The sequence below is a fragment of the Leucoraja erinacea genome, chromosome 10 (genome assembly GCF_028641065.1).
Source record: "Leucoraja erinacea ecotype New England chromosome 10, Leri_hhj_1, whole genome shotgun sequence".
NCBI lineage: Eukaryota > Metazoa > Chordata > Chondrichthyes > Rajiformes > Rajidae > Leucoraja > Leucoraja erinaceus.
This window is the reverse complement of record NC_073386.1, coordinates 31,889,270-31,903,292: the sequence shown is the minus strand read 5'-3', so window position 1 is coordinate 31,903,292 and position 14,023 is coordinate 31,889,270. Positions and strand designations below refer to the sequence as shown.

General features: G+C 39.5%; 1 protein-coding gene across 6 annotated transcripts in view; it reads right to left on the bottom strand.

Moving 5' to 3' along the window:
* The window catches only part of LOC129700985 (FYN-binding protein 1), a 48,860-nt gene extending 35,344 nt beyond the window's left edge, over positions 1-13,516 (bottom strand). Inside the window, exons 1-3 of one of the 6 annotated variants that reach the window (XM_055641869.1) lie at positions 13,321-13,516; positions 12,650-13,055; positions 1,531-2,539 (exon numbers count right to left, since the gene is read on the bottom strand). In XM_055641869.1, the coding sequence (XP_055497844.1) occupies positions 1,531-2,539; positions 12,650-12,664 (1,024 nt within the window). In that variant the 5' untranslated portion in view covers positions 12,665-13,055; positions 13,321-13,516. Of the gene's footprint in view, positions 1-1,530; positions 2,540-12,241; positions 12,559-12,649; positions 13,056-13,320 lie in introns of those variants that run through there. The other 5 variants (XR_008724138.1, XR_008724139.1, XM_055641867.1 and 2 more) reach the window with 5 other exon arrangements.
* Positions 13,517-14,023: the final 507 nt, after the last annotated feature.

Sequence of the window (14,023 nt, the reverse complement as noted above, 5' to 3'; positions counted from 1 at the left end):
CTGTGCATGTCCTGCCCTGGTTTGACATTCAAGTAACACCAGCATCCATAAAATTGTATTGTTTTATCTGTATATCTGCAAAGTTTCACTAAGTTTTATTAAGTGTTATATAATTTGTCATCACAATTTATCATTCCATGGTTTGCGAAATCGACTGAAAGAATAACAATGCAAAAAAACAAAACAGCTGGGATGTGTGGGCTGGTTCGGAATTATCTGTGGTGTAACACCTATCTATTCCCAGTGAAGCACCTAAACACTCTCCCCTTTTGATACACTCCTTTCTGCAGTCTCATCATTTCACCTCTTCCTCTTGAACTGCTTACTAAAATCATAGACACATTTAATTCCTTCTCATCTGCACCCCTACAATTGACTTTTTCACAGTCATTTTCTTGAAAAGTCCTTCCTTTGCTCATAAAATTTATCTTGTCATTTAAAAACAAATTTGGAATGAAAAAGGCAGTCTTCCATTTCCGAAGAAATACAAAAACTAATCAAATTGTTGGTGGGTAACTAGCGTATCTTTGGTAGATAAAAATACTGGAGAAACTCAGCGAGTGAGGCAGCATCTATGGAGTGAAGGAAAAGGTGACATTTCGGGTTGAGACCCTTCTTCAGACTCATATCTTTCTTTGTTCTTTTAAAAAAAAACATTGACCATTAACATATTTATTTTCTCTCCTTCACCTTAGGATTAGAAAACAGACAAAAATGGCAAACACAAATTAGTTAATTTCCTTAGCTCACAAATAAAATTGTTATTTGCATAAAAAGTTATAAAATTTCCTTCAATAACTTTTGAATATTTACATCCTGTTGAAGAAATCTAAGATACAAAGAGTCTACAGCTGATTGAATCTTATAAGTAGATACAATGCAAAGCCTCAGATTACAATTTAAATCAGCCAATAGCTTTGAGAAAAATTATGGAATACAACAGGTTTTCAACCACAATTAAAGGCAAAAAAGACGGTAAATGCTGAAAATCTAATATCAAACTGGAAATACTCAGGACAAGAGACAATATCTGAGGAAAGAGAAACAGGTTGAAGACTCTTCATCCGTTCCATTTTTTCAAATATTTTCAGTTTTAATTTAGCAGAGGGCATTTTTAAAGAGGTCAATAAAAGACAAAAGGCAATGTAGTGAATGTGTAATTTTAACATTTCATTTTTTTCAAACTCTTATCTGTGACAACTTAAACTGCTCGACATATTTTTATAAAATAATTTTAGTGACAAGTCAAAATCCTATAACCAGAATAGATGTATTCTCAATAGAAAACAGCAGCACCTAGCGGGTGTCACTTGGGACATAGTTAACATTAAAGATAAATCAAGCACTATCCAGTAGGCTGTACTGAAAATTCTTGTAACAAGTTACATTTGTACACAATATATCAATATCAATGGAAATTAAATACAAAATGGAAACTTAGGTGAAGCCATTCAAAATGTAGTAATTCCATCTTCACAGGCACACTACAAACCCTGATGTTGTTAGTCATGATAGAAAATCAAAACTTACATTCCAATTGACCCCAACTGCCCATGTCTATATTCCGTAATGTGCTGAGATCCACTCTGAAAGGTCTGGGAGGTTTTGCAGGAGGTGGTCCCAATACATCAATGGGTGGAAGTTTCTGACGGTGCAAGGACTTGTGTAAATGCCATCTCTCCACAATATCTTGATTTATTCGATCATCAGTGAGCATTGATCCAGTATCGTTAACTGGACCCAATTTTGAAAGGTCCTGTAGCCGAGGCTCTTGAATGCTATCTCGTTTGAATCCTTTCTGATCATTTTGAGATGTAGATAGATCCATTTCAGGTTGAGAAAATGGGGCAGTCCGTTGAGAATTAATAGCCATTTGAAAATCCTCACGACTTTGTTTATTCATGATTGAGTCCTGAAGCACTTCATTGCTTAAACCAGGTATCTGCCCCTCTGGACCCATCCTCGGAATCTCTTTTTTAGCTTGTGTAAGGCAAGCGACTTTGTAAGGAGTTTCAGATAGAGGTTTTGATCTCAAATTTCCTAATGAAGGAGGGAGTGTGCTGCATTTAACTTTTTGACTGGACGTGCTAGGTACTATACAATGTGAAGAATTTTCCCAAATATTTATTTTTTCCTTCAGTGTGATTATTTTACTTTGATTATTTACCACATTTTTGTGTTCTAACTTCTGACCATCCATCGATGCTGGGTTGGAGTTAGGAAGATCTTCAGGCCTCCCTCCACCTTCCATTGAAGCACTGGGTTCCATCTGGTCTGGCAGCTTCAAGAATGCATGTTTTGGCCGAGGTAGAGGACAAGGAGATTTTACTCTAGACTGTTGACTGATAGCGTTGAGAGGAATAATCGTCTCAGTAATGTCAACTTTGGTTACATTCGGCTCTGTTTTAGGATCAGAAATCACTGTTGCGTCAGGTGTTTGTGAACTCCTAGAGTCTGAAACTTTCAAGTTGAAATTGGGCTTGTTCTTTATTACATCACGCTCCTGAAATTTGGCTCGAAGAGCTTGAAAATCACTTTTCTGCAAAAAGAAAGATCATCTTTAGTTCAAAGAAACAGGGTCTCAAACAGGTTTTTTTCTTCATAATTAAACAGTTTCAACAAGACAGGAATCAACACTAATTAGCCTTGCTGAAGAATAATACCAGCCAAATGGGAAACTCACAATTACGATAAGTAGCCTTGCGATTAGTGAAATCTCAGCTGGCATTCAGTGGGAGCATTACACTTGGCTTCCACAGCGATGGGCCACAGCAACAAATCCTATTAAGGTCCTAATTTTACTGTCAAATTATTTCACACTATGTAAAGTAACACATACTTTATCCAAGGTGAAAATGAAGACAGTTCAATTGAAGGGTAAATATTATAATGGGATCAAAATGCTGAAATCCCATTCTCATCACACCAAGAGAAAACCTTCCAGGCACAAAAAAGTGTTGGTCAAAGACACAGTTCACATCCGCCTGGAACAACGGAGAAACAGCCTGCAGAATCGAACTATATTAGGGTGAATAAATCCCCCAGGGATCAAGTGTATCCTACAACATTGTTGGAAGCTAGGGAAGAAATTGGAGGGGCTCTGGCAGAGATATTTGCATCATCGTTATCCTCAGGTGAGGTACCAACCATCTGGCTGCCGGGGCGGCGTAGTGGCACTGCGGTAGAGTTGCGGCCTTACAGCGCCAGAGACCTGGGTTCGATCCTGACTACAGGTGCTGCCTACACAGAGTTTGTACGTTTTGCCAGTGACTGAGTTTTCTCCAGGCGTTTTGGTTTCTTCCACATTCTAAAGACATGTAGGGTTGTACTTTAATTGGCTTCTTTAAATTTTCCCTATTGTGTAGGATAGAACTAGTGTATGGTGTTTGTGGTCAGCACAAACAGTGTCCAAATTGGCCTGTTTCCATGATGTATCACTAAACTAGTGCTGCGTCTTTATTTAAGAAAGGCAGCAAGCACCAGTTGGAAACAGCAGGCTGATGGGCCCCAACATCAGGGGTGGAAAACTACTGGTGGGAATGTTGAGAGACTGTGTCAAGAAGCTACCATAGCGCACTCTTTTGTTTTTTGTACAAAAATCCAAAAATTCTGGTATGAAATATTTGATATTTTTTCAAAATTAATCAAAATAAAACTGGTACCAAAACCAGAATGGATTATTTTCGGAATATCGGAAGGTAACCCTGAACTAAACGCGTTTCAGAAGAATTTATTTAATTACGGGCTAATAATGGGAAAAAAGCTTATACTTAAATTCTGGAAAAATGCGCCCACACCAACAATAAAAATGTGGATATCAAATATGTTTGAAACATTACATCTGGAAGAGATGAGATTCCTCTTAGCAGGTAAAGCAGACCAATTCCAAAAGACGTGGTCTATGTTTCTGGACCTTTTACAAGTATGAGGTGCAATAGTAATTTAAATAAACAAATAAATAAATAAGTGGTATCAGGACCTGGTAACGGGAGGTAAAACAACAAAAACAGACTTGGTTGGTAGTCCCCTTTCTGCGGAGTTTAATGTTATAATAGAGCGATTGTTCCTTTTTTCTTTTTCTTTCTTTTCTAGGATCTATTTTCTCACTTTACTTCCTTCTCTAACTTCTTCTCTAAGGGGCTTTCTTTTCCCAACACTCTTGCACTTCACGACTCTCGCGCACTCTCCTTACTTTCCTTACTTCTACCTTTTTCTTAAAGCTCAAAAAAAAAATGAAGCGGTACAAAATATGTATTAAGATATATGTGTTGTGTAGTATTGTAATTTACCGTACTTCTAATAAAAATAAAATTAAAAAAAAAAAAAAAAAAAAAAAAAGGAATGTCGAGAGACAGGATCTACCAGCATTTTGAGAGGCAAGAACTGCCTCTCCATATGGGAGTTATGGGAGTGAGAAATCATATCTCACAAATTTGTTTTTTTGAAGAGGTGATCAAGATGACTGAAAAGAGCAGACTGCTAAATGTTGTCTGTGGCCTTCAGAAAGGTATTTGACAAGGTCCCATGTGGTAGGCTAGTCTGGAAGGTTAGAACATGTGTAATCCAGGGTGAGATAGTCAAATGGATACAAAATTGGCTTGGAAAATGGAGACAGAGCGTGTTAGCCGAGGTACAGACAATAAAGGATAGAAGAAAATATGTTTTGGAAACAGCGAGTAAGGACTTGGACAACATGAAGCTCAAGAGACAGTGCAGTCAAGTCACATTGAGAATTGAACAACTGGGATTAGTGTGGAAATGCAGGTACAATATTTTACCATCTAAGATAGTTAAACAGTGCTGCAGATATTAAAAATAATTAAATAGTAATGATACCAACATCATTAATATATATGCTTTAGAAGAACATACTTTATAATATCTATGGTTCCTGGATGCCGGAACAGTTGCATGAAAGTTTACAACAGGATAAGCAAGATTTGGTTTCATGGTGGTTACCAAACTGGGATGGGGATACATCCATGGATACACCTTAGTTCACATCTAAAAGAGACCCGAGGGGCAAGTTGTTCCCCACACAGAGGATGATGGACTTATGGAACAAGGTGCCAGTAGAATCTGAAGAGGTGGGTACAATTACAATGTTTAGAAAAGCCTGAGACGATGTGGGCCAAATGCAAGTAAATGGAACTTGCTAGGAGTACACACCTTGCTTGTGATGGCCCAGTTCAGCCAAAGGGCCCATTTCCATGCTGTATGACCCTATGAGCTGTTCAAGAGGAAATTAAGATTGCAATGGCCTCACCGGCAATCCATGTGAAATAAAACAAATACCACAAAGGCCGATGAGGTGAAGATTGGTTACTTTGTTAAAGTAGTAAAAGGTTACTTATTTTTAAACAATTATTAAAATTTAACGTGTTTGTTTTAACTGCAAATGAAACTAATCCCTGCAGCTTAAAGTTGGAGAGTTCTTGAGGGTAAAGAACAAAACAAAAGCAGAAGAATAAGCAGAAAGAGGAAATGAGCATTAGATTTTTTAACAAGGAAAAGGAAAAATAATTTTTGAGGGCAACAAGATTACAAGCTCCAAGCATCTGTTCAGGAAATGTTTTAAAAATTATACAAAACCCCAATAGGCAATTTATAGGAGTAATAAAACCTTTTAATGTTTATACTTTTAATGGAAAAATTTGGGTCAAATTTAATCTCAATCGGCAGCTGAATCTGCTTCGATCAAAGTAATCACCAAGAGTTAATGAATTAATAAGTTTATTGGCCAAATATTCACATACAAGGAATTTGCCTTCGTACTCCGCCCGCAAGTGACAACATGATGTACAATGGCAGTTAGGAATGACACATAAAACATTAATAATAAAACATTATCGAAGAGTTCCAATAAGATTATCGGTGAAACAATCTATTAGTAATAATGTATCACAACAGTCATTTACTTCATTTGTAATAACATTGTTTATCAATTTTACTGAGAATGCCAAAAAGAACACGTGACAATTTCTGCTAAATACAAACTAAAAATCTTGTGTGAAGATGGAGATTGCCAACAGGCAAAGATGATCTTATAAACAATATGAAAAGCTAGTTATCTGAATTTAAGTTACAATGGTTTATAAGGAAGCAAATCTGAAAAAAATATATTATACCAGCCTTAGCAAGAGTGTATTTAAAACTACATTTGAGCAGAAGCTGCAGAAAAAAAAGACCAGATTTTTACTCATCAATGTACAAGCATAAATACTGAAATAGCTGACTGCAATTTGCCAGTGATTCACAACTCTGCTCTACCATTGCATTCCCCTGAAGAAGCTATTGGAGTTCAGGAGGCTGGAATCTGTTTGCAGAATCCAAATCAGGTTAGAACTAGTGCAGAGCATCTCCCCTGTTGACACAAATCACATGGGTCTGAAAGGAAAAAGGATTGAATGACAAGAAGAATTCAATGTTTACATTTAGAACATGGAACACAGACCAGTACAGCATAAGAACAGGCCATTTGGCCCAGGCAACATTCTGGTAAATCTCCTCTGCACTCTTTCTGAAACCCCCACATACTTCCTGTAACCAGAGCAGAGTGAAATATTGCAACCAAATGTGGCCTAACCAAAGTCTTATAAAACTGCATCATGACATCCTAACTCTCGTTCTCAATACAACCTATGAAAGAAAGCATACCCTAGGTCAGGGGTTCCCAACCTTTTTTGTCCCGTTTATCCCAGGCAACTTTAAAAGCACATAACAATGTTATTTCACTTATTTATGAACTGATGATGAACAGATACTGGTATACCAGAACCAAACAGTCAGTCAATGAGAAAAAAATAGGTACAAATCCAGAATCAACAAATGTACCCCCTGTGTAGGTGGAATTTACCCCCTGGGGGTAAATTTACCACAGGTTGGAAACTGTTGTCCAAGCTCTTCCTCACCACTCAGTCTACTCAAATTGCCACTTTCAGGGAGCTAAGGACTTGGACTCCATGATTCCTATGTATATTAATGCTGTTGAGGGTCATGTCATTAATTGTACAATTTCTTCTTATAAATGACCTCCCAAAGTACAACACCAAATTACCCTTAATCTGCCATTTCTGTAGCTGATATCGTGCAGTATACCTTGACAGCCTTCTTCACAGTCCATAACCTCAGCAATTTTGGTGTGATCTGTAAACTTGCTAACCAAACCATTATGTCCATCATTTATATATATCATCACAGACCTACAGCCTACTTCCCCATTTCCTGTTAGTTAAAAAAAAATTATACTTTTTCCCGACTATCTTTAACTGCTGATTCACTCTCCTGCTTGTGTACTTATTTAGCTTCTCCACTTACACATTCTGACTGTTATTGCCCTGAATTAGTAAAATCCCCGTCACCTGAAGCCCATATCTTCATACATTCAACTTCCTCTGCTGCAGCTCATCAATCCTCAAGTCTAGAAAAGAAAAATTATCCAAGGTCTCTCCTCACCTAGTTCTTAACCAATGTCGTCTTCTACATTTGTTCCCATCTCCCCCACACCTTCTTCAAACTCACTTTGTTCACAGTATCAAACTTTGTGCTCAAGGGCCAATATCCACTATATCATTCCATTTAACACTCATTTCACCTTCGCACATTGCCCGACATTGTGCTTTTGTTAAATTTTTAATTCAATTTCAATTTTATTTTTTTAATATGTTTTATTATTTATTTATTATTTATTTTTATTATTTTTCTTGTGATTTTTTTTAACGATACTGCTGTACGGGAAATTCATTTCGTTGTCTCAAAGTGAGGCAACGACAATAAAATTTGAATACAAGAATACGATACAATACAAGATTGTTAATTGTTTGTTAGTTTGCTTCCAAATTTATAGTCATAATCAGCACAGAGAAAGGTCCTTCGACCCAACTTGTCCATGCTGACCAAGATGCCCATTTATGCTAGTCCAACCAACCCATGTTTGGCTCATATCCCTCTAAACCTCTTATCCAAATGTCTTTTAAATGTTGTAATAAAAGTCAATGACTTCCTCTGGCAGCTATTTCCATGTACTCACCACCCTCTGTGTGAAAATGTTTCCCTATCACCTTAAACCTATGGCTCGTAGTTCTCGATTCTCCTATTCTGGGTAAAGGACAGCATATGTAGCCGATCTATTCCCTTTGTGATCACCTCTCATCCTCCCGAGCACCAAGGAATAAAATCCTAGCCTGCTCAACCTCTCCATAAAACTCAGGTCCTCAAATCCTGGTATTCGCATAAATCTTCCCTGCACCCTTTCCATCTTAATGATATCCTTTCTATAGCAGAATGCCAAAACGGACCATAATACTCCAAATGTGGCTGCACCAATGTGTTGTACAACTCCAACATAATGTCCCAATTTTTATACTCAGTCCCCTGACATTGAAGGTCAATGTACCAAAAGCCTTCGTGCCCACCCCATCTACTTGTGGTACCACTTTCAGGGAGCAATTTACCTGCACTCCTAGATCCCTCAATTTTATAACACTCCCCAAGACCCTGCCATTGACTATGAAGGTATTGCCTCGTTTATCTCTCCAAAATGCAACACCAATATGTCTCCAAGACTTTCCGTACAAGTTGCTTCTGTATTACAGCTTGCAGTCACCAGTTTCAAGGTGTGCACTGGATGTCAAATGTTGGCGGATAACTTTTCATTGTTGGGTTGGCAGTGGAGAAGTCCAAGCTTGAAATTCTTGGGTGTGAACATCTTGGATGACCTGTCCTGGGCCCAGCACATAGACATAATCATGAAGAAGGGGCATCAGCACTACTTTCTTAGAAGTTTAAAGCGATTCAGCTTATCACCGAATACTCTTAACACAGTTCTACAGATGCACGGTAGAAATGAATTGCATCGTGGCCTGGTACGACAATTCCAACGTATAGGAAAATAAGAGGCTGCAGAGAAGGGTGGACTCAGCCTGTTCAATCATGGGCACAGCCCTCCCCACCATCAAAAGTATCTACACGAGTCACTGCTTCAAGGCGGCGTAATCTATCTTCAGAGTTCCCACCATCTGGCCATGCTCTCTTCTCGCTGTTACTATCAGGTAGGAGGTACAGAAGCACAAGGTCCCCAGTATTATTGTTGTACAGTCTTTCGGTTCACTATCCTGTATAATTTGCAAAACCTTAATATAATTTGTATGTTTGTGTGTTGTTGGAGTCTTTGTACATGTTCATTGTACCTCACCATATTTGTGCAAATGACAATAAACTCGACTTTATTCACCTCAAGATGTTCATGTGTCTATTTATTTATTTATTTATTTTTAAGGATGCTATACGGCACGTTGCTCAGTCATTGAACATAGTACCCTGGAGTCATTCTCTCCATAGTCAGAGTCACATGACTGTCATTCATTTGTAAATTATGCTTTTTGTGGTTTTATTATGATAACACCACAGTAAGAATGTAGAGCCTGTGCATACAAGATATGACAGAGGACCGGGATGGTAGAAGAGATGCACGTTCATTGACTTGAGTAACAGGATGAAATTGACCAATGTTTCCTGGGATCGGAAGAAAAACGAGTAGCAAGGGGCAAGGGAAAGCCCAAGAACTGCGAGCGTTGTTGTGGACGGGTGAGCAAGTACGTTTTATCTCAGCGAGACAATAGTGACGATATCACAGTGCTTTCCTGCCTGAAGGGTGCACTATAAAGTGGTATACATTGGTACAGAGTTTTGCATTTTTCAGCTTGAAATTGTTCAATCTGGTGCATAATGTAGCGAGTCCTTTAACTTACACTCAAATGCAATATTTATGCTTTAAATTGGATTAGCTATGAATAAGGTTAGGCTAAATTACGTTCCTAATTACATTCCATAGTAGAGCCAGGCTCTGATCAACAGGTGCAGCACATGAATGATCTTAGTATATTCATGTATGGAAATCAGATTATAATCAAGCACTTAGCCCATTTTGACCAACCTGGTTCTCATTGCACACCGGGTACTACTCCTGACCCCGACTCCAGTTGTATACCTTCTCTCATTCCTGACCCCGAGTCCAGCCTTGCACCTGGCCCCCAATTCTACCCTGATCATAGCTGCTTACGTTCCCAGTGCTGCACATTCCCAGCTTTGACTGCACACCTAGTACTATTCCAGACCTTGACTCTGGGTGCACACTTGGCCTTGCTCCTAGCCCCTCTGTACTGACAATATATCTGGCCCACACATAAAGCCCCATATCTGACCCCCTGGACTTAACCTATTACGTTCAAGTCCACAGGTGCATATCTAATATGGTAATCTTTTATGGGGCACTTCATGGACCAAATTTTGTATAACAACATTTGCTACATCCATTGGCTTCCTTGTTATCTAACATGCTGGTTTCTCCAGCACTTTTGTCTACCTTCGATTTTCCAACATCTGCAGTTCCTTCTTAAACCCTTCTAAAAGTTTCGGGTCGAGACCCCCCTTCTAAGGTCACAACCAAAAACGTCACCCATTCCTGGTCTTCAGAGATGTTGCCTGATCCATGCCGGTCACCAGGGCAAATTCGGTACAGAGTCTCTAACGGCAGCGGCGCAACGCTTCCGACACCCCCGACGGCTCGGGACTCTTGCACTGAGGCTGCTCCATGGCCGGAGCTGCAGCGACGACTCGCCAGCCCAGCAAACACTCGCCAGCCCCAGCTCCCCGTCCGCATCTGTCCCCGCCGCCGCTTCTGCTTCCATCCCTCCCTCAGCCCCGGCTCTCCAACACCCATGGCCCATGCAGTTGATATGAGTTTTGAAATTCTCGTTGATCACAGAATTTCTCATGACAGAGCGTGAGAAATTTGTGATCAGCGTGAGAATTTGTCGAAATGCGTGTGTCTCATGCTCAATGCGTGAGAGTTAGCAGCCCTGCCATTATATACTATAGACACTTAATTATTTTAATTAATTATTTAATCTGCCAATTTATTTTATTCTTTCACACAAGTTTTAATAACTACATGAATTGTATTCAGAAATGCGAATACATTGATGGTGGCCAAGGTGAACTACAATAATTGTAACAACTTTAAGACATTGGATTAAAAAAAATATATAAAAGCATACTTGCAGAGTGAAGTAGATATGTTTTTTTGTTAACGTAAATGAAACTAAGTTACACTCCGCAAATGTCGTTCTGCAGCAATTTACTGATTACTCGAACGATATGACGGAAACCTGATAATGGGCACCTTATTTCCAGCTCCTCGCTTAGGTTGATCGTCATTGATTTTACTAAGAGAGACTTCCTGGTGAAGTCTATTATCAAGAAAGATATCAAGTCATGTGTGGTAAACCAATTATTAAAACAACTCCGAGAAACGATTCTTGGCATGAAGCCTTTAGACTGGATAAACTGGATTGTTCACATGTTATAGAGATCTGCTTAAAATTAATTCTCAACTACAGAGTCATTGATATAGAGCACCTCGCAACATGGTTCATGAAGCTTATAACTAAGCAGCATATTCAATGAAATCAGGCTTCAGAATTATTCTGCGGAACAGAAGGCCAGCGCCATATAAATGAAATGTGATAAGTGATCGGAGTTGACAGGGCAGGTGGTGTGAAGGACATAGGTCGTGATTGGGTTGATGAAAACATTTTTTGCCGAGATCGGCACATCAAGGCAATGTTAGAAGCACAAGGACAGTATTGATGGCGAGGGTTATGAGGAAATAATTACTCGTGAACACACTGTGGGGAGGGCAAGCTCAAATATAGCCAGGAGTGGAAGAGGGCCAACAGGTGAGGCCAATGAATCCAGAGAATGCAATGAGGTGTGCCGAGATTAAATGTGAAATCTCTGCTCAGGGTAGCATCTCAGAGAACAAGTCATAATACCAGCCAGAATGCTGTATATTATGATCTTTAGGTTGAATCACATTTTTGTTTTAAACCGCATTGAGTGAGGTGTGTGTGTGTGGGTTTTTTTCAGTTCAACTTTTCTCATTTGATCAGCCAAAGCAATTTTAAAATCCACTCAGTTGATTGCAACCATAAACAGGTAACATTAACTCGAAGGCTTTGTTCCTCGCTACAAATCTAAGCATTTCAAACATTTTCCAACATACTTTTAGTTTTGCCTCAACAATACATTTCATCTTAACGATGGTGCAATCGCCCCCTTTAAGGGATTGTGGCGTTTACATTCCAAGTACGTAGCTGAGAAAAAATGTTTTTTTTAATCGACCAACTACCAATGATTCCACTGATTAAAAAAAAAAATTAAAAAAATCAGCTGCACATACCCTTTTTTGTTCAGCCCGTGATAAATGTAAAAGCAGTGTCATATCGCCATACAATTTCACTCGCCCACCACACCTCATAGATAACGTGCCCCGTGGAGTAAGGTTTGAAATCTGTAACTTGCATTCACAAGATTGATCTAACATCTTTTACTGGTATAGCGTCAGCGGCAGTCAGCGAGTGAGTAAGTAAGTCAGTGTGAAATAGGCCCCGGGGTTAACTATTTGTCAGTGACAAAGTGGAGCTTCTCTCATTCCCGTGCTGTAACATAGACAGCAAGTTCCTGCAGGTTACCTGCAAAGGAAGGAAGTTGCCCGCACTGGGTCTGTGCGCCAACTGCGGGGCACAGAGTGGTAGAGAGAGAGAGAGAGAGGGAGAAGTATAACTTCACAACTTCATACAACGCTTACCGTCAGGGCATCCATCTATCCGAGTAACCGGCTCACCTGCGGACTGGCGTTTACAAGCTGCGCTTTCCCGACTCTACAAGCGCTCCTCCCACTCCAGTCCGTCAATTGGAAGTATCCCAAACAATACGTCCTGCAACTCTCAATCACATTGAGACATGCCCTCTCAAATGTCACTTATTTGTGGCTTGTTTCTATTCATGTCACTCTGGAAGATAACCCTTTTCCTGTGGGATTTGAAAGCGCCCGTTGCTTTTGCACACATATATAAGAAATGCTTAGCCATAACTTGCTTTGGCAATGCGCCCTCGAAGTCTCATTTAATGGCCAGGACTTGAGTCTGAGACATTGCAGGCTGCAAACGACAGGCTCCGACAAGCAGGTTCAACGTATTTGTCATATTGGAAACCTGAAACAGAAGCCGCATCGTTAGAAACACTCAACAAGTCAAACAATATCTGTGGAAAAAATGTCAACATTTCAGGTGACATTTTATTAGAGGCTTAAGCTTAACTTCCATTCAATTATTACATGGCTTCCCTGTTACAGACATCCATTCCACCCATCACCAACCATTTCAGTTACCTCACTGATTTGTGTAGGAAGGAACTGCAGATGCTGGTTCAAACCGAAGTTAGACACAAAAAAGGTCTCGACACAAAACGTCACCATACCTTCACTGATTTACTTTTTTTTCTTTTTCAGTCAGATAAAAATCCTTGACCTGAAATGCCAACTGTTTCTCCTTCCACAGGTGCTTCTAGACCTGTTACATTTTCTATTTTCATGTCAAATGATTGTGGTAAACATTTATGTAGCACTTCATTGATTGTATCGTGACTAATCATGCTCCGTGGCTGCCCAGCTGTGGTGTTTATCTATCAGGTCAAAAAGGGAGGGGCCAAGTTCATTCGAAACCATGGGTGGTCCCTTGCAGTACTCACTAAGCTCACAGGAGGTTTATAGTGGGACTGCACATTCATCTTCATGACCCAACAGTCCATTCTGTACTCGCACCTAGAGCCACATTACAGATCAAGAAGATCATAGGCTGAAAGCAGGGGATGTCAATAGTAGTGGAAGTATGTCTCCTTGTTCTTCCAGCCTAAAGTTGTAGGTCAACTTGTTCTATTTGATCTTGTTTGTGCACGTCGGGTTGATAGTATTAGTCGAAACAGGGTGGACCACGTGAAGGTTGCAATCTCCCACCCCACGTGTAACCCATCTGTTAACCATACAGAAAGCAATGAATTGGATTCTATGCAGTAATTACATAAATGTAGAGAAAAACGCTGGCTTCATTATACTGGACTCTGGTGGCTTGAATAAGTTTGTTTAAACATGAGCAATGTAGAATTTGACCTCCCAAAAATACAT